This window comes from Magnolia sinica, chromosome 15, assembly GCF_029962835.1.
Source record: "Magnolia sinica isolate HGM2019 chromosome 15, MsV1, whole genome shotgun sequence".
Classification (NCBI taxonomy): Eukaryota; Viridiplantae; Streptophyta; class Magnoliopsida; order Magnoliales; family Magnoliaceae; genus Magnolia; species Magnolia sinica.
This window is the reverse complement of record NC_080587.1, coordinates 63,234,119-63,259,665: the sequence shown is the minus strand read 5'-3', so window position 1 is coordinate 63,259,665 and position 25,547 is coordinate 63,234,119. Positions and strand designations below refer to the sequence as shown.

Below are 25,547 nucleotides of genomic sequence, written 5' to 3'. Positions count from 1 at the left end.
AATGCCTCTCTCGACAAATAGAGGAGAGAGACAGAAGAGAGAGAGGAGACATCTCATTGTTGGAGCCATCACCACAACCTAACTTGGGTGTAGTTTCCACTGCCATAACATTTTGAACCGCTGCAACGGAAGAAAATCTCACACGTGTGCATCACCCCGTAAAATACAATCGGATGGAGGCCAGGTCTGCTCTTTGAAGCCTCGATTCGGAAAGGCCCACCTTCAAATGAGGAAGAACGACTCAAACGAACAAGTTGTCCCTCTACCTCGTGTTGCTAGGTGTTGAGCTACGACGTCTGCGTATGCATTATATTTAAAGGGTTTTTTTCCATAAGCCACCTCTCTTTTGCTTTCTGTACTAAAAAACTATTATTTTCAAACTATTATTCCAAAACTGCCTATTACTATTATTTTAACCATTACATTCGTGATGCTTGTCCCACATCCAAACCGTCCACCATTTTCACCATCTTATTTTAGAGCGTGGACCCAAAATTTAGCAGATGAAAGGCACAGATGAGTTCCATGACAGGAAAAAGTAGCTGGATGGCTGACCACCGTTGAAACTATTGAAATGGCATTCCCAATCGTTCAAACGATCATTCTCAGTGGACTGAATGTAACCATTGGAATTTTACGTCCTATCTAAAATTTCTATGGCCCATGATGGTTTCAAGGGCATGCATTGAATATGCAATTTTACCTGTTTTGTGGCCCACCTGAGATTCAAATCTGGATCTTTTTTGGACCCAAGCCCTAAAATCATATGTGAGAAATTATGGACAGCTCGGATTTTTCGTAAAGAACACAGTAAGCCCCGCAATCACAATGAACATCGGGCGAATTTTGGCACGGAGTAGGGGAGCATCTCCTAGCTTTGGCACACGTATATAGCACACGTTGGTGTTGTGTTAGCCTGTTGAATCTTGATGGAACCACATTTTTATGCTTGTTTTAAATCCTAATTATTCATAATTTTCACTGTCTTATTTTAGGGCATGAGCTAAAAATTCAAGAGGATCCAATGCATAGGTGGGTCCCATGAGAGGAAAATGTTGTTAGTAACTTACTAACATTGAAATGATCAATAGTCCATATTTGACGTTTTTAGGCCATCCAAACTGTTGAGGTGGCATTTTCAACCATTCAGAAGGTCATTCCCAATGGGCTGTACATAACTGTGGGATTTTAAATCTGATCTAAAATTTCTTTGGCCCTATGATGGTTTGAAGAGTCTGGATTTAATATTTATTATTACCTGCCGTGGCCCACTTGACCTTCTGATATGTATCCTTTTGGGCCCAAGTCCTAAAATCATACAAGGGAAATGGTAAACGGTTCAGATTTTTCTCAAACAACATGGTAGGCCCCATGATCACGGCCACCATCTCCAATGAAATCTAACGTGGTGGTTATCAAATCTTGGTGGTGCCCACTATCATGATGCTTGTGATAAATCTGACCCGTCCACCAGCTTGAATATATAATTTTAGGGCGTGTGTACAAATTGAGGTTGATCCAGTGCACAGGTGGGTGACACACTAGGAAAATATTGGACGGTGGCTTTTAATGGTCCATTCATTGTTTGTTTGGTTTGTGGTCCACTTGAGTACTTGATCTGACTCATCTTTGAGTACATCAAGTAAAATCACATGGCTAAACTTGTGAATGGGATGGATTTCTCTCAAAAAAACAGTGGGTCCCACAATCACTGAAACCATCTCCCGTGAGACTTGGGAGTCATCAATCATCATATCCCTTGAATCTCAATGAGGCTCAATTTCGTGATGCGTGTCACGAATCCAAACCATACACCATTATTGCCATCTCATTTTAAGAGATGGGCACAAAATCTAGCAGATCCAATGTACAGGTGGGTCCCACGATAGTAAACAGTGGGTCGGTGGTAAGCCACCGCCAAAACTATCAATGGTCCATTTTTTCTTAAATGTTTGTAAGTCATCCAAACCATTGAAACAACATTTCCAACCGTTTAATAGGTCATTTCCAGTGGTCTAAATGTAACTACCAGAAATTTATACCTGATCTAAAATTTATTTCACCCCATGACGGTTTGAAGGGCTTGTGTTTGATATGCACTTTTACCTACCGTGCAGCCCACCTGGGCTTCGAATTTGATCATTTTTTGGCCCACACTCTAAAATCATATGAGAAAAATGGTGGACGGCTCAGATTTTTTTGCAAAGAACACAATGGCCCCACAATCATTAGGACCATCCATGCAAATATGTTCAAATAGGGTCGGTTTTCACCAGGGTAAACTTATCATTGTTGCACTTAACAGTAAATTTTCCTTAGTCAAAAGTTGTCATGACAGTAGAAGCTTTATCCATAAATATGGTTGGTGTTTTGGAGAAATCATTTAAAAGTAACAGCTTTTCAGCCAATAGACCCAAAGAGAGGCAGAGTATGGAAAAAATTCCTATATTAAATACTAATTTCATTACTATATTTAGTTTTGGACTCCAAACAAAAAAAAAAACAGAGAGCTATTTATGTGAATATATGTGCCTTTACATTATATATAAATAAGGTTAAATTTGAGAAATTTAAATTAAAATACTTAAAATTTCTATATGCATGAGGAATTATGTATGTAGGTAATTGATGGTGGGTTAATTTTATTATTTACTTCTCTGAAATTCTTTCTTTTCAAATATATCTTATGTAAATCGATCGATCTCAGCTGATTATTCAGCCATTTACTAAATTGCATTAGACGTGGGCTAGAGTTGACATTGTGCCACTTGCCAGTATAAGCTTATGGTGCTACTGGGCAGATGTGGGGCCCACAAGACGTACCCAGGATATCCAAACTGTCAATCAGGTGAATGGACTCATGCTATCTTCTAAAATATACGGAGTTTTAAACATTGAGCGTTATCATGAATACAGAGTTTAATATGGAGTTTTACTAACCATGGCCGATTCACGGAAGTCGTCCAAACGATATGCGAGCTAATTAATTCTGTGAGTCAACTCGGCTAAGTCGATGAGTCAACTCAACTCTGGTTAATTCCAAGCAGCCAAGTTTCTAAACAATTATTTAGAGTATATTATCTGGAGGGCAACTTTGGTCCTTAGACCAGACTAAAAATTTAAGAGGAAAAAGATAAAAAGTGCCATTAGGGCATGAAATCCAAACCGTTCATGGGCACCTGTATTTACATGCCCTGGCCAAAAGTTCAGGGTGGTTCGCTCATCACATGGGCAATAGTTATACATCGCATATGGACATCTGAAAGAAAAAAAGAATAAGGGATTTTTGCATATTCCCACGTCAATAACATTTTGGACCGAAACCGATACAACTCAGAAAATAACGACTTGTATTGCATGCCTTTTTTTTCAAACCATGTTGGCAGTGAATAGCAACTGATCACTATTGATAGGTACGATTCGCTGTCCATTATTTTCATGCAGGGTGGCCTGTAAATGAGGGAATTGAGCAGATTTTTATCCGGGTGATCTTCATGGCGAGATCCACCTCTTGCATGATGTCTGACACACATGACAGGTTGACACGTGTGACGAGGCTGGATGTGAAGTTTTCATGTGTGGGTTGTATGCGATCATTTCTCCTTTTATTGGTCACTATAGAGAACATTTCTCCTTTTATTGGTCACTATAGAGAAAGCCCCATCACACCAATGCACACAATAATATGTATTTGGGGCTTTTGCAGATTCCCACGTCTATAATAACATATTTGCAAATACCCACAAAAACACACATGGTTTGCGAATAACCACATTGTTGATTCACGATTACTGCAAATAACCACATTCCGTTAGTCTTCGTAACTTCCATCAGCAACAATTAGAAAATGGCAAAATTGCCCATGGGAAAAAAAATCCTTCAATTTTCCTCCGTACGGAACAAACCACGGAATAATTTTAACTGGCGGCTTTTTGAGTTGTAGAGAGAGGTTTTAGGGTAGGGGCAGTTTCATCATTTTTTTAAAAAATATGCTCAAAAAGCTAACATCCGTTAGAAAAAACTAAAGGAAAGTGAGAATTTGCAAAAACCATGAATTAATGATGTGGTTATTTGCAAATGTATTATTTTTATGTAGGCACTTGCAAACATCCTAATTATTTAGGCAGTTATTTGCAAAAAAAAAAACCACATGCATTCACCATTTTCTTATTACCTGAACAACATCCTCCCCCTTGATGACCCGCCCAAACACAGTAATCTTATCGTTCAAATCTGGAATCGGTGCAGTTGTAATGAAGATGTCGAATGCTTTGCCATCCCCCCTAGCCTTTGAAGTTCCAAGCATAAATGCCTCATGTTTTGGGCTGGATATATAATAAAGAAGAGTAAAGATATCAGCAAACAAGTACAACCAAATATCAACCATTTAGAATTGTTGGCATTGCACAGGTGCCATGAACTGAGCACCAAAAGGACCTCCACTGTCGACACCCGAATATGGAGACTCCGATCCCGAGTTCCCAGTGTGAACCTAACAAAAATGTATGTGGGCGAGTTCCCACGTGCACAAAGATCATCTTGTTAACATTCATCATGTGATCAATAATCGGAATAGCTTTAAATTAATGACATTAAAATCTAAGCAGAGATAACTAAACTTAGAAATATATTATTAATATTTAAAATATAAAACTTCAAATGTGGTTTTCACCCAAATGGAGGCTATAAAAGCCACAATAAGCATGTCCAAAATGAAAGAAAAATGTATAAAGTATTTTGTTTTCACTCAATGCTCCAAAACACCATGGTGGTGAAACGAGTTGATCAATGCCCGCCCGTCTAAGATCTCAATGGTACTTGCATCAATAATATCGTTTGGTTAGTATTTTAAAACACAATCCTATGTGGGAGTGAGTAGCTAATTCAGTTTGGTACTATTTTCTAAGTTACACATGTTATCAATACAATCAACACAGTTAATGAAAAGCAATACAACAAACATTTCCTAAATACTCTTATTAATACACGAATAAAATTATAAAATGACGCATGCCCTTTCCAAACAACACTCAAAATTTCATACAAAAACCCTTGTTTGTACATGAGCAAAACTGTCAGAGGGCCATACTAGTCCAACTAAGTGCCTTAATTAAACTAGAAATGAGAGATTTAGGGAAATTAGAGTTGAATACTCGTTTATGCAAATCATGAATGGACAGTGTTGTGAACCTAGATATGTCCAATGCTAGTTAACACCCACGAGAAGTCTCAAGGTTTAACTTATTCTACAAATGCCCCAATTAACCAAATTAGGTCTAGACTGCATGTTCTAGGTCTGCCAAACTCAAAACTATAAATTAATGTCCGTCTTGTTAGTGCCCATAAGGCTTATACAAACTAATGACTCAAATATGAAAAATGAAATATCTTAACAAAAGTAGGAAATGTAGAATGAAGAGTCGCAAGATCATCCAACTCTTCATGCTCCACGTTAATGTTAACATGTAAGTCATCTACATAACCTGCGACAACTGAATACGGTTCGATAGCGTTAATGGCTATCCCAGTGAGGTATACCCTCTAAGATTACCAAGCATCAAAATAGTTAAGAATATAATTCAAATAAAATCAGGAGAATACAATATCCAACATAAACTTCATAAGTTGAATACAAAAATTATACAATTTATGTTTCCTAAGTAACATATAGGATGATACCACCTGTAATTCAGAAGAAGATACAACTTACATTTTCAAATACAATTTAAAAACTATAATATCTAAATTATAATTCATAATTCACAAGTACTACAACTACACAATTCAAGTACAACATAAGAGGTATAATCCATTCCTCACAAATAACACAAACGGTTACAACATCTAAACTACAATTTAATGGTTAACATAAGAAGACATAATCTACTTCTCACGCAATATTCAATCGCCAGCTTAATCTTGATTAATGCATGAATGCAATTAGCCCGGGGATGCACATCTAGCTAAATAAATTAATGGACCTTTCAAACAGTTGGCCCATTCATACATGATATCGGGTCTTTCAAACAGTCGACCCATTTAAAATGTAAAAAGGGTCGTTCGAACAGTACACTGGTCTTTCAAACAGTCGACCAGACACCCGATAACGCCCACGTGCCATGTATGCATGATTAACTCAATTGTTATTAGTCTAATTTACAAACAGAATAACAGAAAAGCTCAAAGGTTACTATGGGGGCGCACGTACGCAACCTAACATAGGCCAACAGCTCGGGCATAGTGTCCCATTCCACAATCATCGGCTCATGAGACTTAAACAAGTAAGATTCTAACACACTCAAAAGATTATAAATGATATTTGTAAAATAAAGAATTCAAGAATTCTATTACAAGAATATCTATAACTAGTGGCCACTCATGATTCAACACGTAGACCTTACCATCACAAGTTCATATATACTTTCAACAAAGAGTCCTTCCAATAAGCCACATTGGCACCAAGTCCTTTAAGGACACAACAAAATAATACAATTCACAAATCACATTGGCACAAATAATCCACGAGATGCTAAGTATACGACCACATAACATTTATTTTATTCACAATCGGTCACTAGTTAGAGGAATCCCTAATATAATATCCATCAATATATGGTATTGGATTTTCAATACAATCCATTAACATAAGCAAATGACAAACTAAATCACAATTAACTCAATCTTCTAATTACAAACAATTATCATTTACATCAACTTACAAATATATCAATAATACGCAAATAAGATTGTCTGCTTAACTAAATTAGAGAGTCAATTTCTACTCTAAAAAGTATCTCAATCCTACCATGTAGAAAATAATTTGCATCTCATTCTACAATCATTCTAATACATTTGTATAATTAAATGAAGCTAAATCATTCATATAAACTAAACATGAATAATAAGCAAGCATGTAAGACAAATGAAAGTAAACTAATCTAACTATTGAAATGAAGAAAAGCTTGAAGGGTAAATCCTCATCTTTAAGGTCCCATTCAATTCAATTTCCACATTAGATCCAACTTGAACTCAACCTAATTCAACAAGGAGGGTCTACAAATGTAAGATCCCAAAATCTCCACATTACCATAAGATTAACAACTCATTACTACAAATTAGATCATTATAAGATCCCAAAATCTTCTTCTTCTCACTAAAAAAGGATTTATTTAGCTAAAACGAAACTCGAGACTAAACCTAAACTTCCTATGCATCCAACATTCATACCAAGTTTCTAATTTAGTAAAGTTAAAATAGACTAAAACCAAATCAAACTCAATGTTATAAGAACTAGACTCAATAAGAAGTGAGTCAACTCAACTCGGTGCTAATCTACAATACCTTATAACTCGATGTACTCGTTCATCGAAAAACCAAGGTGACGTTGAACTGGAAAAGGATTCAAACCTAGTCAGAATCTACTCTAGACTGAGTGAAACTCACTGGGTCAGTGCAACAACTCAGCAAAATAAAGAAACGACTAAGTTCAACAAAGAAAACCCCCTAACTCAATGGATTTTGAGTCAATCTAACTGGTTCCTCCCAAATGATTGAATAGAACTTAGCTAATAAAACTGAACTCACCTCCAAACTCATTCCTAGATCTCAACAGGCTTGAAACTAGTCGAGTTGACTCGATTGGCTGAGGGAGAACACGGTCGAGATAGATCTTCTCAAAACTCCCCTTCTATACTCTCTCTTCGATAGAGTCGTAACATGACTGCTTGAGCTATGGCGCTGTTGTCGCCCTCAAACTCTCTCGATTTCCCTTTGGATTGGGGTAACTACTGATGGGTTTTTTATTGGCTTGATGAATGATAATTAGATGCATACCATGTAGGCCTCTTTTTGGATGGATTGGATTTCAGATTAAAGCTCCCACCAGAACATGTGGTGGTGCAAAAACGACGAAGAAGAAGACTGCCTTCAATGGCGTATCTCAACCCAACGAGTATTTCTTTAAAACGGAGCTTCTGGGTGGTCCAAGTCATTGCACTGAAGCTTGTGGATGCTTCGATTCAAAGACGAGTTTTCTTGGTGGGTTCGAATGAAGAAGGAATCGGGTAGTTTTCAAAAAAGCTAGGAAAAACTGATTGCAGCTGCGGATTCTCTCCCAGTCGTTAGGGTTCTGGGATTATTTGGGATATTATATCCCAATTTGAAGGGTCGGGATTGATCTGGAGTGGCTTCTAGAAACCCACGGATGGCTAAAATTCTGGAAAGACTCCTGCATTTTTAAGTTGTAAAACCCTAGCGTCGAGGAGGGATACACGGCTAGGATTGTTTGTAAATGAAGGGGCGAGATCGAAAGGTTCCCACGCACGTGGATCACAAGCTTACGTGGATAACAGAATTCCCATTTTCAGAAGTTAGTAATACACAACTAGTTTGCGTTTGAGTCTGTGAATACATGTGAGCTCGTCTTCGTGTGAACCACATTGGGGTTTGCTCGAAACTGACCCACCTGCAAGATGGACGGTTTGGATCTAGCCAAAGGCCCATGATGGTGGGCCACAATCGCCCATTGCTCATTGCAAGTCCAACAGCAAAAGGAAAACATACTTTTCTATTTTTAAAAAGGGAAATTGACCGTACTCGCCTCGAAGTTTGGGTCAATTACCTTAATCGCTATGACACTCCATATATTCCCCATAGGGCCTTCTGATAGCTTTTGAAATTTTTTCGGATGAAAATGCCCTTGACCTTAGTTCAGGACTTGTACGGTCCTGGCGTGAAGAAGAAGTCACCCCCTGTCTTAACCCCCGAGAAACGGATGGATCGGCTACTCCCTGGGACACCGTCCAATGGCTGGTGCTCGCCGCTCTGTGAGCTCCACCACCAAGTACACGTTTCATCCACGCTGTCCATATATTTATACGGATCATTTTATGGTACGAGACAAAAAACGAGCGTGATCCAATCACGGAGGGCCTAGGGGGATTTTAATGGTGGATATCCAATAACTATAATATCCCCGTAGTGTGGTCCACCGAAGAGTTCTATCACTCTCTTTTTCTGGTTCAGGCCATAAAATGATATTTTAAACCGGACGAACGGACTGGATGAACCACATACATCATGTTGGGGCCCATAGACCACCGATCACCTGCACCGTGAGTTTCGGAAGGGGTAAATGTCTCACTTATATACATTCGAAAGACCCTCTCCTTCCTCTTCTCTTGTTTTCCTAGAGAAGCCAAGATCTAGGGACCGAACAGCCAGAGAGCGATGTTGTTTCTCCTCGTCGCTTCGCTCGTCTGAAACCCTCTTCCACTACGAGGTTAGTATTTTATTTTGTTTCAACTGCGGGTAGGCATCTGTCAAGGTGAAGGAAGGACAGAGTCAAGAAGCCCAGGTACTTTGGTGGTCACGTGAAAGGGAGCCAAACCTAAGGCACACCTTGATCAAACTTCCACCATTGGATAGTAGATAACCACAGCATCATGTTTGTGACGGTATTTGGATCGTGATTGCCTCAGGGACGTTCATGATCTTCCTGCAGCTCAACGGCCTCCACAGGAACTTCTGAAGATAAATTCAAAACTGCGCTAACTCGACAATTTCAATGGGCACCCAGCCAGTGGAAAAAGGGTTAGCTACTTCCATTTCCTTCTGCCCTGTCCTTCGCAGCTCTTGCATTTCTTCGGAATCATTGCCGTTGAGCTGAAATACTTCCCATACAACATGACAACTGTGACCGCTATAATATGACATCCCAGACCATAATCTCAACACAATAGGAAGAACAGTCTCTTCAACCATCGCTGGTTGCCGACTAAAGGGAAATCTTCTTCCTACTGTAAATGTTATTATGGCAGTAGTCGTCATGTTAAATCAGTCATAGCTGTCTTGGTTGAAAGGAGGCCAAGATGCATTTATGGTGTTTATCATGTTAAATGGGTTGTGGCTTGCATGCTGCATGTGGTGCTCATTCCGGACGTCACTCTGAATCTGAAGGAAAGGGCCGTAGTTTTTTGAGCACCGAAGATGAGAGTGAGGAGGATGATAATATCCCCATTTGCAAACTAAGGTGGAAGAAACTTGAAGAGTCTTGACTTGCATGACGAGTTTCTCTTTTGAAAGTCACTGTATTATATGGGTCGTGGTTGTCACGTTGTATGGATTGTAGTTGTCATGGATCGTTTGTTTAACTTTACAATGGATCGTGATGTTGATGTTATATGGGTCAAGCGTAGCTTGCCCCAGTTTAGCCGCCCACATATTGTCCTCCTCCGCTCGTTGAAGATGAGCCTTTGTGGTTGTCAGTTTGGACTCAGCCAAGTCCAAATGAGACTGAATCGGCCTTCTTTAGGAGCATCATGTCCCTTAATTGGCCTTCTCCTACCAGCCCCTTTAGATTGTCCTGTTCCTCGGCAGAAGTCTTCAGGAGCTCTTCCAGCCTGGCCTTCTCCTTTCAATCATAGTCATCGCCTTTAGCTTCTCCCGAATCAACAGTAACATCGACTGCGTCTGAGAAAAAAAAGAACTAGAAAGTATAAATCGACAATTAGAGCCAACAAATCGAGTACGCTTGAGAGCCTACCGTATAACAGACCAAGGCGTAATTGTTGATGAATAACTCGGGAAGGCAAGTAAGAGTATTGGCGATTAATTTGCCGCCCAGTCGACTAGGAGAGACCTATGATAGTCGGGTGACAGTGATACTCCGATCCCAAGGGGCTTCGTGGTTTGTAATGTAATATGGGATGTATTTGATAACAACAATATTCTCGAACGGGCCCTAGCGAGGTTTGGTCATGGTTTGCATTGCAAGTTGGTCGTGAAGATGACATAGGTCGTGGTTCACATAAACAATGGGTCGTGTTTGTCACGGCATATGGGTTGTGGTTGTAATTTAACATCAACGATCCACTATTCATAATAACCACGACACAACGCAATACACAATCACGACCCACTATTGATCAACGTTTCATGGATCGTTGTATCCTTTGATATGGTCGTGGTTGTAATGTTGTATAGGTCTTGGTTGTGATGAAATTTGGATCCTTCATGTAATTATTAAAGGGTCGTGGTTGTCCTGTTATACGGACCGTGGTTTTCGTGTAACATGGTCCATAGTTGATGTGAAGCATTGATCGTAGTTGTCATTTTGAAATGAGTTCATGTTAATCGTTTTGCATGGTCGTTGTTGCCTTGTTTCATGTGTCATGAAAACCACGACCTATTGTATGTACACGATTGCCATGTGTTCATGGCTCAGATACATAAAGGCTCATTTTTATTATCCACCTTGGGTCGTTGTTCTCATGAAACATGGTTCGTGACTGACATTGTATAGGTATTTGTTGTCATGATACATGGAACCGACAATGGATTGATACGTAGATCATTGTTGTCATTTCGAAATATACATGAAGCATTGGTCGTAGTCAATCTTGGTTGTGTTTGTCGTGTTAAAATGGTCATGCTTCACAATTGTAATGGTTCGTGGTTGTAGCAAACACGACGTTCTTACGAGAAACACGACCCATGCAATATGGTGTTGTAATAGGTATATGGATCGTGGTTCTAGGGTTATATGGGCCGTGGTTCTCATGTTGCAAGGGTCATGGCTTTAGTGTCTTATGGGTCGTTGTTCTAATGTTGTTATTCACGATCCAACGTGGATACAAACTACGACCCAATGTGCATGTTAACCACCATAACACGACAGTCATGGTTGTCATACACACTAGGTCGTGTTATATGGGTCCTATCCACGACCCTTCCCATCGGAATCAGATCGACCCTTCGGAACTAGCGTCACACTCTTTTTCAGGAAATCGCATTACGCTACTTCCCCTTAATCCCTTTGGAATCAGCACGACCCTTCGGAACGTTGGACCAACTTATAAATATGGTACTTGGGTTTTAAATTATTTTCACAAGCCAATCCGAACCAGAATCCTATTATAACACCTTAAGCATTCATGGATTTCTTTGCTCTTTCAATCAAAATAATGAGCAGATACTCGAAGGAGCCATTGAGTTCTTCTTGTGTTCTTCCTCTATGGGTGATCCCTTCCGTTTCCTCAGGGATGTTGAAGATCTTCCTGAATATCAATGGCCTCGACAGGAAATTCTGAAGACACCTTCTCAACCGAGTGTTTCAGCTTGCTAGGTGCCCGTTGAAGAGAACTGTTCTTCATACTGTATTATAATTATGGTCGTGTTTGTTAGTAGTTTTAGCTTCTCTTCTGGCAGTGACAGAAGTGAGAGTGCAACTTTAGCTTCCCTTTTGGCAGTGACTGTGTTATATGGGTCGTAGCTTTTATGTTACATGGGTCGTGGTTGTTACGTTTCCTCAGGGATGTTGAAGATCTTCCTGAATATCAATGGCCTCGACAGGAAATTCTGAAAACACCTTCTCAACCGAGTTTTTCAGCTCGCTGGGTGGCCGTTGAAGAGAAATGTTCTTCATATTGTATTGTAATTATGGTCGTGTTTGTCAGTAGATTTAGCTTCTCTTCCGGCAGTGGCAGAAGTCAGAGTGTAAGCTCTAGCTTCTTTTCTGGTAGTGACTGTGTTATATGGGTATTGGTTTTCAAAATCCCTTAGAAAGGGAATTTTTGGAAAGCGGATTGACTGGTGTACCACACACTAGCGATCCTGGCTGGTGGGACGGGGATTGCCAGCTGGAGGGATATCTTCCTACTGCAAATGTCAAACTAACCCAACTTTTCCTCATGGGAGCAGATCCTAATATAGAATCTCTAATTCAAGAATTTCCTTCTAATTTTTTCTCGTTCTATTTGGGACAGAGTTTGCTTTCTGTGCTTTAATTCTAGCTTTATTTCTAGAAAATTTCCTTTATAGAAAACTAGTTTACTTTCTATTGTGAACTTAATTTTAGATTCCTATTTTAAACTCGACTTGTTTTTGTTTTTTGTTTTCATGACTTTTAACTTAGAAACTCCCAATTTAAGAACTTCTTCTAATTCCTTCTCTTCTAATTCTAGATTTTCATTTCCTTCTTCCTTTTGTTAGGTTAGAATCCAAGATTGAGGGCCGAGAGTGCTCTCACTGCGTCTCGTGACGACACCTCCGACGCCTTTTCGACGAAGGAGGATTGGCCGTAGGTTAACTATCCCTCGCCGGGATTAGGACACTGAGATCCCTGTGAGTTAATCGGGAGGTTCTCGCTGCAAATCAACCAGAATGACAACCCCAACCCCAAAAGTTGAGTCTCAGATGAGAATGAGGTGTGCATCAAGCACCCTCACCTCGTACTTTGCAAGATTATTTACAATCAAGCAAGAGCATACCCTTATGCATGGTTTTTTCAAAAAATACTGGACACATGGATATCAAGCCAGGGTTGATCCAACTCCTTCCAAAATTTCATGGGCTTGAATCTGAAAATCCATATTTACACTTAAAATAGTTTGATCAGATCATAGCCACTCTATATTTTCCTAATGTGTTTGATGACACGGTCAGGCTGAAACTCTTTCCCTTTTCTTTGAAAGAGGAAGTTAAGATGTAGTTACATTCACTACGTCCTTGATCTATTGGTAGATGGAATGACATCATTAACATGACAAGGGAGTTCATAAAGAAAATTTTCCCACACCATAAGACGAACACCCTTAGAAAGTCGATCATGAGCTTCGCCCAAAGGGAAGATGAAACATTCTTCAAATGTTGGGAGCGGTTCAAGGATCTTGTCAGTTCATGCCCACAACACGGTTTTGAAACGTGGCGCATCATGAACTTTTTCTATGATGGGCTGACACCTCTCATGCGCCAATTAGTCGAGACAATGTATAATGGGGAATTTATGAATAAAGGTGTTGACGATGTGCGGGACTATTTTGATAAGCTTGCTGAAAACACACAATCATGGGACATCTCCCTAAAACCAAGCACCATATCTAGGCCGACTCAATCCAAGGAAATAGGTGCAATGTATCTCCTGAAAGAGGATGATGATATTAGTACTAAAGTGGCTAATCTTACCAAGAAACTCGAGGCCATGGAATTAAAGAAGGATAAGGCTAAGGAAACTGTTTGCGGTATTTGTGCTTGCAACATTCACACAACTGAAAATTGTCCAACAATACTTGCCTTTTAAGAGGTGTTGAATGAGCAATCCAATGCCGTAAACAATTACCAAAGACCTTTCAATGGACCTACCTCCAATACATTCAATCCTAGTTGGAGAAATCATCCAAACTTCAGTTGGAGGAATGGACAAACTACTACCCCTCAAGGTTTCTTCAATCAAATTCTACATTAAGAGAAACCTTAAGAGGACCTGATTCTAAAACATCTTCAAAAGCAAGAGCTTTTCAATCAGGGTATGTTACAAGCCTTTCAAGACCTCACAATGGCCATACAAGGACTTGAGACTAAAAGTGCGACCGGGAATAAGGGGAGCCTTCCAGCTCAACCTCTTCTCAATCCAAAACCACAATATGAACACCCGAGCTCTTCAAACCAAATGGAGCAAGCTAAATCTATCACCACTCTTAGGAGTGGGAAGACCATTGACAAATATATTCCGATAAGGGTTGAAAAGCCTAAGGACCCGGAAGAGGATAACGATGATAAACCTAGTACTACTTCACAAGAATTAGAACCGGAACCTCAAAGGAAGCCGATTGCTCCATTTCCCCAACGGTTAGTTGCACCAAAATCTCTCTCTAACTCTCAGGATATTTTAGAGGTGTTGAAACATGTGAAAGTCAATATTCCTCTACTGGATGCGGTTAAACAAATACCTTCATATGCCAAATTTCTGAAAGACTTATGTACGACCAAAAGACGGCAAAATATTCAAAAGAAAATCTTCTTAACTGAGAAAGTGAGTGCCATCCTAAAGCAAGATATGCCACAGAAATTTAAAGATCCTGGTAGCCCAACCATACCTTGTGTAATTGGGAACTACCAAATAAAGCACGCATTTCTTAACTTGGGAGCGAGCGCAAATCTAATACCTTACTCGATCTATAAACAATTAGGTTTGGGTGAAGTAAAACCCACCCTAACCATATTACAACTTGCTGATCGCTTAGTTCATGTACTAAGAGGGATAATTGAGGATGTGTCAGTCCAAGTTGATAGATTTTAATACCCTGTAGATTTTATCATCATGGATACGGAACCCATCAGCAACATGAGCACTCAAATTCTCGTCATTCTTGGTCGCTCATTCCTTGCCACTTCAAACGCAATTATTAATTGTAGGAATGGAGTCATGAGTATGTCTTTCAGGAATATGACATTGGAGTGGAATATCTTTTTCAACATAGGCAGACAGTTAGAGGATGATGACGATTTCCACGACATTAACATGATTGACTCTTTCGTGGAAGATATAACACCTTTGACTTTATCCTCTGATCCTCTAGAGACATGTCTAGCTCACTCTTGTGATTTTGATGATGACATGATTAGGGAGACGGGTGCCATGCTTAATACCGTGCTAATACTTGAAGTTAACTGGTGGAGACTACAATTTGAAGAGTTGCCCCAAATTGATGAAGTGCCTCTGTCGTTTAAGCTTAAGGCACCGAAGCTTGACCTAAAACCTTTACCTTTTGATTTGAAATATGTCTATTTAGGTTAAGATGATACATACTCGGTGGTGATTTCTTCTCACCTCGAGCAAGAACAGGAGAGTATGCTCATATCTACTCTCATTGAGCATAAGGGAGCCCTTAGATGGACGATTGCAGACCTCAAGGGAATTGACCCTTTAGTTTGTACTCACCGCATTTATCTCGAGGATAATGCGAAGACCTCTTGGCAATCACAACGTAGACTAAATTCAAACATGAAAGAAGTGGTTAAGGCCGAGGTTCTTAAACTATTCGATGTGGGTATGATATACTCTATATCCGATAATCAATGGGTGAGCCCAACTTAGGCGGTTCCCAAGAAGTCTGGAATCACCATCGTAGCCAAATGCCAATAATGAACTCGTGCCAACTAGAGTTACTACTGGTTGGAGCATGTGCATTGACTATAGAAAGTTGAATACCGTCACAAGGAAGGATCACTTTCCTTTACCCTTCATTGATCAAATTTTGGAAAGGTTAGATGGTCATTCATATTACTGTTTCCTTGACGGGTATTCGAGCTATAACCAGATAGAGATAACCCCTGAAGATCTGGAAAAGACCACATTCACATGTCCTTTTGGCAACTTTGCTTACCGAAGGATGCCATTCGGACTATATAATGCCCCTACCACTTTTCAACGATGCATGATGAGTATTTTTTTCTGACATGGTGGGGCAATATCTAGAGGTCTTCATGGACTACTTCTCTTTCTTTGGTCCATCTTTCAGCGAATGCTTAGAGAATCTTAAACGTGTGCTGAAAAGATGTAAAGAAAAGAATTTGGTACTCAATTGGGAGAAGTGTCATTTCATGGTTCGTAAAGGAATTGTCCTTGGACATATCATCTCATCCAAAGGAATCGAGGTAGATAAAGAAAAAATTGATCTTATCTTTAACCTATCTCCACCCAAGAACATATGAGACGTGCGATCCTTCTTAGGACATGCTGGTTTTTACAGAAGATTCATAAAGGACTTAGGACTTTAGTCATATCTCTCGTCCTTTGTGTAATCTACTTTAAAAGGATGCACTGTAACACCCCGTACTTTTCAGTACTCGAGTGTTACCATGTAATCCAATTTAATAACTAAGCGAGTGTTCACAGTCAAAATCCGACCGTTCTAAACAGTTCCCGTCCATATATCAAGATATCCATCTGTTATCCTTCAAGATGGATGGTCAAATCATGAGAAAGACCTATTCTTAGGATTTTAATTCCATTGGTACACAGATCTAACCAACCACCAGGGTTACCTTTGTAAGGCCATCATTTAGTAAATGCAATCGGATTATTCTAGTCCGTGTCCAATCCCCATATCACACCTAAGCACCTGTTAGGATCTTAGGGCCATTTATAGTCGAATCAAGATCAATCCAACCATTGGATTTATATGGGCCGACAACTTGAGACCAATAAAGATCGTAAGATTTCAAAGACGTGTAATTAACTAATAGGGAATTTAATTAAATCATTTTGTGGCCTACATATCTACACGACCACCTTAAAATAAGGCCCTACAATTTTAATCTAATAATAATAAGAAGAAGAATAATAATAATGAATGTTGAAATTATTTTAATAAAAACATTTAATGTTCTAAATTCATAGGACAAGGGTCCTAGTCACCTAAATGAATTCTTAGGGCCCTTTTAACCGTTGACGATCAATTTCGGGATGACCTGATCATCAGATCAACGTGGATCCATGAAAAGGAGCATGGTTCCGTTAGTTTGGCCCACCTAAACCTTGGATATGCTTAATCTTTGGCCAAGCCTTCCATCTGGACCCTTCAAAGCTAATGAATGGAGTGGATTGTCATGAACATCATGGTGGACCCCACCTTGGGGTGCGAGTGCACAAGATGGTCGTGCACTCGCCGTACATGGGTCCTGGTAGACCTGTCAGCACGGGCTGACCTGTGCTCTTTCCAAAAACAGAGAGGTTCTCTCTCTCTGTTTTTCAGCGGCTGACAGACAGCGTCCGTTTGGGACGCACTATGGCCCACCATCTATTATCAGACGGGTGATCTGATCTGTCCATCTCGTGCACAGTTAGGTTCTGACCAGAACCCAACCTCTCCCGCACGCAAAAACACGTGTGCATGCACACGGTTCTTGACGCAAATGGGCCCTACAAACACAAAACTTCCAAAAACGGAAACTATCTTTCGTGCAACATGTTGGCGATCTGCGTGAGCAAGCAAGGGATCATCCAGGCCGTCCCAAACAGAGCCTTTTCAACCGTCCATTCCAGCTAAGTGGCTAAGGTCTTCTTTTCTCCACAACAAAAATCAAACTAGCCGCTCCTTCCTCCCAAATCCGAACCCACCAGTCCAATCTCTCCAAAGCTTCTAAAAAGCTTATCTACAAGCTTTCTAGGGTCCATATGGACAGTCTGAAAGAAGCAGATCGAAGGGAGAAGCTCTCATTTGCAAGACGCCATTAATGGTTGTCTTTCCTCCACTGAGAAACCGGCGGGTGCTGGTGGTTTTAGCCCTTGCCTGGCATCGTCCAGGCATAGCTGGAGGCAGACAGTAGGAAAAGAAGTAGAAGGAAGAAAGAATCTAGAAGAAGAAAGGAGGGAGAAAGAAAGGAAGAAGAAGAAAGGAAAAGGGAAGGGAAGAATAGAGAGATAGGGAGAGAAGAAGAAGAAGGAAAACAGAGGATTGAGTGGGGTTGGCTGGCGAGTCGATTGGACTCGACTCGATTTGAATCCCAACTCGAATCGATTGGTCCCCTTGCTGGGATTTTTCAGCAGTAGGAGAAGAGGGAAGAAAAGAGAAAGGAAGAAAAGAGAAAGAAAAGGGAGAAGGAAGGAAAGAGGAAGAAAGAAGAGGAGAAGAAGAGTTGAGCCGAGTTAACTCGGCTGAAACCGAGTCAAATTCAATTGGGACTGAATCCAGATGGGCCGAAACATGCTTGGGCCTGGTCTGGGCTTCGCTAATGTCGGGCTATGCTTGGGTCTCATCCAAATGCTAAGGTCGAGTTGGGACAACTCAGTTACATCAAGTCAAGCCACCAAGTCGACTAATGTAAGTCAACCTTTCTCTTTAAAATTTGGTTCAAATTACCATTAGTTGTTATTACGATAATCATTACGATTATTAATCATAATTAACCATTGGTAGACTATCTACACTCATATTAAATATTATAGGCCTAATCACAATTATTAAATAGTAGTAAATTAAATTACCATCCTTAAATATTATCATTGATAGTGGACTGTACTAATTATCATCACCATGATGATTATGATTACTAGATTAGCTAATACTAATTGTATCGTTAATATTAATAAGTACCTGGTAACTATTAAATTAACATTTATCATAATAATTATGATTACCATATTAGCTAATATTACTTGTATCATTAATGTTAATAAGCACTATTAAATTAACCTTTTAACTAATTGCACACCAACTAGGGTCCCAACCCTAAGGTATAAGTCCAGACCTAGACTCTTGGGTGAAACCCTAAATCTAAGTTATCTGAACCCTAGGTTACAATCTTAACCATAGGAAGCATATAAAACTTGCATCTGACCATACAATTTTACAATTCATGGGAGGAATTGATTTTAAGGGCACACGTGCTTCCTAGCGACATTAGTGGCGATCCGATCTATAAGGTGATGATTCTTCCCCTTGAGCTTTCCATTTTCCCATTAGCTTAAGTTATAGTTTTATTTTAATTCATAAATGATGTCTCCATTTTATAACCGCATGTGTTATTTATTGGAATTGATTTGCTACATCACATACTTAATGTTTATCCTGTATATTTAATTCATGCTATTGGATTACTTGTGGATTACTTCTGAGATTTAAACTTGTACATTAGTGGGAAACCCCCACTTATAAATGTACACCCATACTTGGGATGTAACTCGATTAATGGTGATTGTAATGGACCTTTAATCTAGTGGTTATTGAGCGGTGGTCTAGATGGATTATTGATGTGGGCCTAGCATCCATGAGTTGTTATGTCTAAGTGGTTTTCATAGATGGTCTTTCATCACATGGTTTTAATACTCGCCCTATGTGGCCTATTTTGATAATTGCCTTATGTGGCTCATTTTGATATCGCCCTATGTGGCTTTATTCTGGTATTTTTCTTTATATGGGTTCGATCCTTTATACTGTGCAACCATGTGATGGTAAGCCTCATATATTGTAATATGATTCGCCATTAGTCGTCGGGTTTCCATTAAACATCTTAAGATGGTAGTCTCATGAGCCGGGGATGGTGGTATGTGACCTATGCCCGAGCTGTCAGCTTACACTGGTGACAGTGTTCAAATTATCGGCGATATTATCGAAATATCGCCGATAATATCGGTGTCGCCAGTGCAACGACACCGAAACCCCAATATTTCGTGTCGCTTCCAGGTATCGCCGAAATCTCGCCGATATTATCGGTATTTTCGATATCACGCCGATATGTTACTGTTCCCACCAACCACGGGTGGGAACTGTAGCCAACAACCCACTTTTATCGATAAAAGGGGTGGTTGTCGGCGAGAAAATCACAAAAAAAGATTAAAAAAATACCCGTTTTTGCGCCCAGATTTGGAGGAAGACGCGAATTCAGCTACTGTTGAGTGCAAATCGGCATTTCCGGTAAGATCAACCCCGAAAATTTCTTCTTTTTTTTTTCCGTCCAAAAATCTTCTGCAGCTTCTTGATTCCACTAGCGGGCGGAGATCTTGTTCGAAATTAGAGGGTTCTTTTGATTTGGGATGAGGGAAAAGGATTTTCAGGCTGAAAATTAGGAGAAATCGGTGGGAACAGATAAAATTTTGAAAATTTTCGAACAGGAGAGGGATTTTGGGGATCGGGGCGTGAATGGGGATTGCGTACTTGGTTACTCAGTAGGGACTTATTGTACCGAGTACACTGTGTTGGGCCCACAGAGAATGTATCTTGTATATCCATGCGGTCCATTTGTTTTTCCATATTATTTTAGGGGTTGAGACCAAAATTTAAGTGTACCAAAAGATCAAGTGGACCACACCATTGGAAACAGTTTGAATAATAACTTCCACCGTTAAAACTTTTCTAGGGCCCACAGTGATGTTTATTTCTCATCCAAGCTGTTCATAAGATCACACAGACATGGATGAAGGGAAAAAACAAATAGAAGTTTGATCTAAAACTTCTGTGGCCCCTAAGATATTTTCAACGGTAAATGTTCAATTCATACTATTTCTTATCGTGTGGTCTACTTGAGGTTTGGATATGCTTGGTTTTTAAATTAAAAATATAAAATTATCTGTTAAAATGGATGGATGGAGTGGATGGAATATATAAATCACGGTGGATCCCACAGGTGAGCCTTGACGGTGCAGACGGTCTTCAAAAGACACCCCACCACGGCTCTGAGGGTGCAGGTCGGTGCTCGTGGGCCCACCATGATGTATCTGTTGTATCCATGCTTTCCATTAATTTTGAAATATTATTTTAGAGCTTTATGCAAAAAATGAGTTAGATCTAAAACTCAGGTGGACCACACCATGGGAAAACAGTAGTGATTGGATATCCACCATTTAATTCCTCCTAAGGCCCACTGTACTGTTTATTTGACATCCAATCTGTTAATTAGCTCATAAAGACTCAGATGAAGGGAAAAAACAAAGATCAGGTTTTTCCAAAACCTGTATGGCCCCCAGAAAGATTTTAATGGTCAAAGTTCATTCAACACTGTTTCTTGTAATGTGGTCCAATTGAGATTGGGATATATCTCTTTTTGTTTTGTATTATAAAATTATCTACAAAAATAGATGGATGGCATGGATGAAACACATACCTCGTGGTGGGGCCCACAGAGCACGGCAGGGGAGTAGCCAAATCCGTTTCTGCCGTGCGCGTGGATCAGGGACGCGGATTTCCTACGGAAGCCTTTCCTCCTGTTCCAGCGCTGTAAGCTCAGGTGGGCCCCACTGTGATGGTTGTGAGAAATCCTCTCCGTCCATTCGTTTTGTGATTTTATTTTAGGACTAGTTTGAAAAAATGAATGGTATCCAAAGCTCAAGTGAGCCGTACTAAAGGAAAATGTAGTTTGGAAAATTCCTACCGTTTAAACCTTCCTGGGTTCAATAATGATGTTTAGATGCCATCCATACCGTTAATAACATCATTACTATTGGGATGAACTGAAAACAAATATATTGGCATGAATCAAAACTTCTGTGCCCCACGAATATTTCAACTGTGGATGTTTAATTATCACGTTTGAGGCTCACTTGAGCTTTAGATATGGTTCATTTTTGGCATCATGTCCTAAAATGAACTCACAAAACGGATGGATGGGGAGGATTTTTCACAAACATCACAGTGGGCCCCAGCAGTGGGGACAGTCCACCGTTCAAAACTTCTTAGGGGCGCAGAAGTTTCCGATCAAGCTTATATTTTTGTTTTCACGTCATCTATCTCTATGTTTACTCATGAAGAGGCTGGATCTAAAAAATACATAATGGTGGGCCTTATATATGTTTCAACGGTGGGTGTGACTGATCCCACAGTTTTCTGCGGTGGGTCCACTTGAACTTTAGATCTATCCACTCTGTATAACGGTGGGCCAATTGTGAAAGGAGTAATGGACAAGATCATCAATAATGTTAACGGTTCGCTTGGATACACCATTTGGACAGCTAGGATCATTCCATTAATGTCATTTTGGGATTAGGGTCGTTACCACCGTGGATGAATCAACCCCAATTTAGAGAATGTGGTGAACTACCACCATACTCTTGCCAAATTGATATTTGAATAGGTCATGGCATTTTTCCTGTGGTGATGGGTCATCCACATTCTAATATACATGTTGTATAGATTCTGTCCCAATGGTGGTCCCCATTGTTGATCGACCATGGAGTGAAATAAGACTACGTTTGATCTTAACTATCTGATTTTGCTGATTGAATATCTGCCTGATAACAGATGCATTTTTGAACTGTCCATTTTGTAACCATCAATCAACAGTTAGAATCGTTTAATCTTTATGATATTTGGGCAATGCTCCATCCACCACGGGCCTAACAAATTGGACGGTCTGGATAACATTCAGAAATGCCATATCTTTGGAAATGAGTCACCCCATTCGAAAACTATCACTCTGCTGATATGTGGCCCCACCTGTGGGCTTTTAAATTTATATGTTTCATTTTTTTATCCAGTACTCTATAATTAAATACAAAAACAGATGAACGGCATGGATATAGAATAAATACATCAAGTTGGGCCCCACAATCAAGACCGCACTGTCGTGGATGAGGCTGGGGCCGCACATGCACATGCATTCATAAAGTAAAATCCAACCCGTCCATCCTATGAAACTGTGAATTTTACTCCAAATTTCTAAAAATCAAGATGATCAATTAATTAAATGGGCTACACCAGAGGGAACAAATTGGGAGATAACATCCACCCTTTATTTACATGGACCCATCATGTTGTATGTATAAATCACAATAGGCCACATAAAGTTGATCTCAACTGCCACGGGATCCGGACAATGATTATGAGCTACCTCGTCACTTTATGTGGGGATGAAACATGGCCAGAAATGTGTATTTTTTTAATTCATTTACTTTTGCACGTCTTAATTGTTGTAAGCTTGCATTTGTATTATATAAATTAATTTTGGTTACTATTTGAGTGATTTCTTATGACAAAGCATACTTTTTGGCCCCCATTAAATGGAAACTTCTAATTTAATGCATTCTTTTTGCAAAATTTTCATTCCTGAATATGTAAATATGTGTATATAGGAATGTCCTGAAGTTTCACTGAAAAATTCCATCATTTCCCCCATATTTCCCCATTTTTCCCTGCATTTCTGGTTATCGGCGATATTATCGGCGATAACGATATTATATCTTTATCTCCGGCCAGCGAAACTTGTAGCGATACCGACAACTCGAACACTGACTGGTGATGAACCCCCGTAGTGACCTTGAGCTTATTTAAATTGGCTGATTGTAACTAGACTAATAATGGTTTGGCTAATTATGCATCCATAGCATATTGGCGATGACGGGTGGCTAATTTTGGATGTTGTGGCACGTGCCCTTAGGATCATCGAGGTATCGTTTCGCTAGCTCCCAGACCACCGATTATCGATCTATTGTTCCGACTGGATGATTTTCCCAGGTCGATGATTTGCATGGGTGACGAGCCCACTATTCACACGGATGAGCATCTCCGGGGCGATGATTGCATTCACGCATTCATGCATCTAATAAGACCCACATCATGTATTGTTTTGTGTGTTTGTTCTATAACTATCCTTACCTAATGTGGCGGTGTGTAATCTTGAGGGGAATTCACACTGAGTTGACCACTCATCCATCAAATATATAACTGTACAGGTAGCACAGGTGGCTTAAGTGATTTTCAGGTTCAGACTGATGAGGAGCCGGGCACAAGTGCTAGGGATGCACGACCGTATTGCTAAGAGGAGCTGCACGGTCTTGCGGCTTATGTTACATTATTCCGTTATTTTTCATGTATTAAATTATGTGAATTCTTGTATTTGTTATATCGAGACTTTGGTTTGTATAAGTCATTATGGGTAACCTCTTGTACATTCTAAATAAAATACAAATTTTTCTTTATACTGACTTGTCCATTTTACGCTTATTTGTTAACTCTAATGAAGAAAGAAAAAATTATATATGGGATTTTGCTCTTTATAAGTTAATACTTGGGTTTTTGGGAAACGGGTCGTATACTTGGGTCCTGAAAAGTCGAGGCGTTACAGTTGGTATCAGAGCATAGTTTGGATAAACTTGGCCTTGGAAAATGATTTTATACAAGCCTTAAATGTCCCAAGTTAGGATGTTTGAAACTAGAAATTTGAACTTAGGTGAATTTCCCCTAGACTTAGAAGAATGATTGGGAATGTAGAAACCCAAACTTAGGTTCTCTCATAAATAATTTAAATAGTCATTTGAACTGATGTGGAATCCTTATGAGTATGAGATATTGAGAATATAGAGACCCAAAATCTTAGGTTCCCTTAGAATTATTAGAGCAACTATTTGAACTTATGAGAATTTCCTCTGTATCTAGGGGGAATTGAGAATATAGAAAATCAAAATGTTAGGCCCCCTGGACAGTTGTTTAGATAACCATGGTACTTAGAAATGGACTTAGGTTCCCTTTGAAATTGTTGGAGTACCATTCAAACTTATGTGAGATTCCCTTGAGTTAAGGTTGAGAACTTAGAAACTTACAACCTTAGGCCCTTTAGATATTTCAGGTTTAGTCGTGTGAACTTAGAAATTAAACTTAGGTACTGTGGGTGGACAAACTCTCATTTTGTTGTATGTAAGACCAAGCGAGAATCCCTTAAACTTAGCTCCTAATGAACAAGCCTAAGAAATCATCTTGGGAATTACAACTTGAAAATCCTAATATGTCTCCCTACTTAGAAATAATACTTCCCATAAATTCTAGTACGTAGAAATTGAAGTTATAGAATTTTAGGTTTAGTCATTCAAACTTAGGAATGAAAACTTTGTTTCCCTTGTAAATTGCCAAAATAAGTTGTTTGAACTTAGGAATTAAATGTGTACCAAATACTCATTATGACGTACATAAAACTACATAAGGACGTTCCTTATACTTGACTTCCGAATGAAAATTTTCTAGAAGTCTAGAACGTGAACTTTCCTAAAATTTCATAGTAAGAAATCACACTCTTGTGATAATCAGCAAATGGACTGAACATAGGCCTGTGGGAGTTTCCTCACTCACCGTAACTCCCACTCACCGTACTGGACCTTAAACCAAATCTAAGTACTCCCTAAACTTAAAGAAATCTTATCAGGAAGTGTAACTTGAATTCCCCAGTACACCTCTTTAGCTAGAAATAATAGACTTTGCAAATTCCAATAATTAAGAATAAATAGAGGGAAGTTTATAGGATTTTGGGTAGGTTTTTAAACCCTAGGTTGAGCCTATGTGGGT

General features: G+C 39.5%; 1 protein-coding gene and 1 non-coding gene across 2 annotated transcripts in view; both read right to left on the bottom strand.

The window, feature by feature from the left end:
- Nucleotides 1-10,383: 10,383 nt before the first annotated feature.
- LOC131226958 (RNA-dependent RNA polymerase 1-like) overlaps nucleotides 10,384-25,547 on the bottom strand; it is a 35,185-nt gene continuing 20,021 nt past the window's right edge. Inside the window, exon 3 of the mRNA XM_058222649.1 lies at nucleotides 10,384-10,470. Coding sequence (XP_058078632.1) covers nucleotides 10,384-10,470 — 87 coding nt within the window. The remainder of the gene's footprint in view (nucleotides 10,471-25,547) is intronic.
- Nucleotides 13,589-13,695, bottom strand: LOC131228333 (small nucleolar RNA R71). The gene has a single exon (XR_009162840.1). It is a non-coding gene; the product is annotated as a small nucleolar RNA R71 (small nucleolar RNA).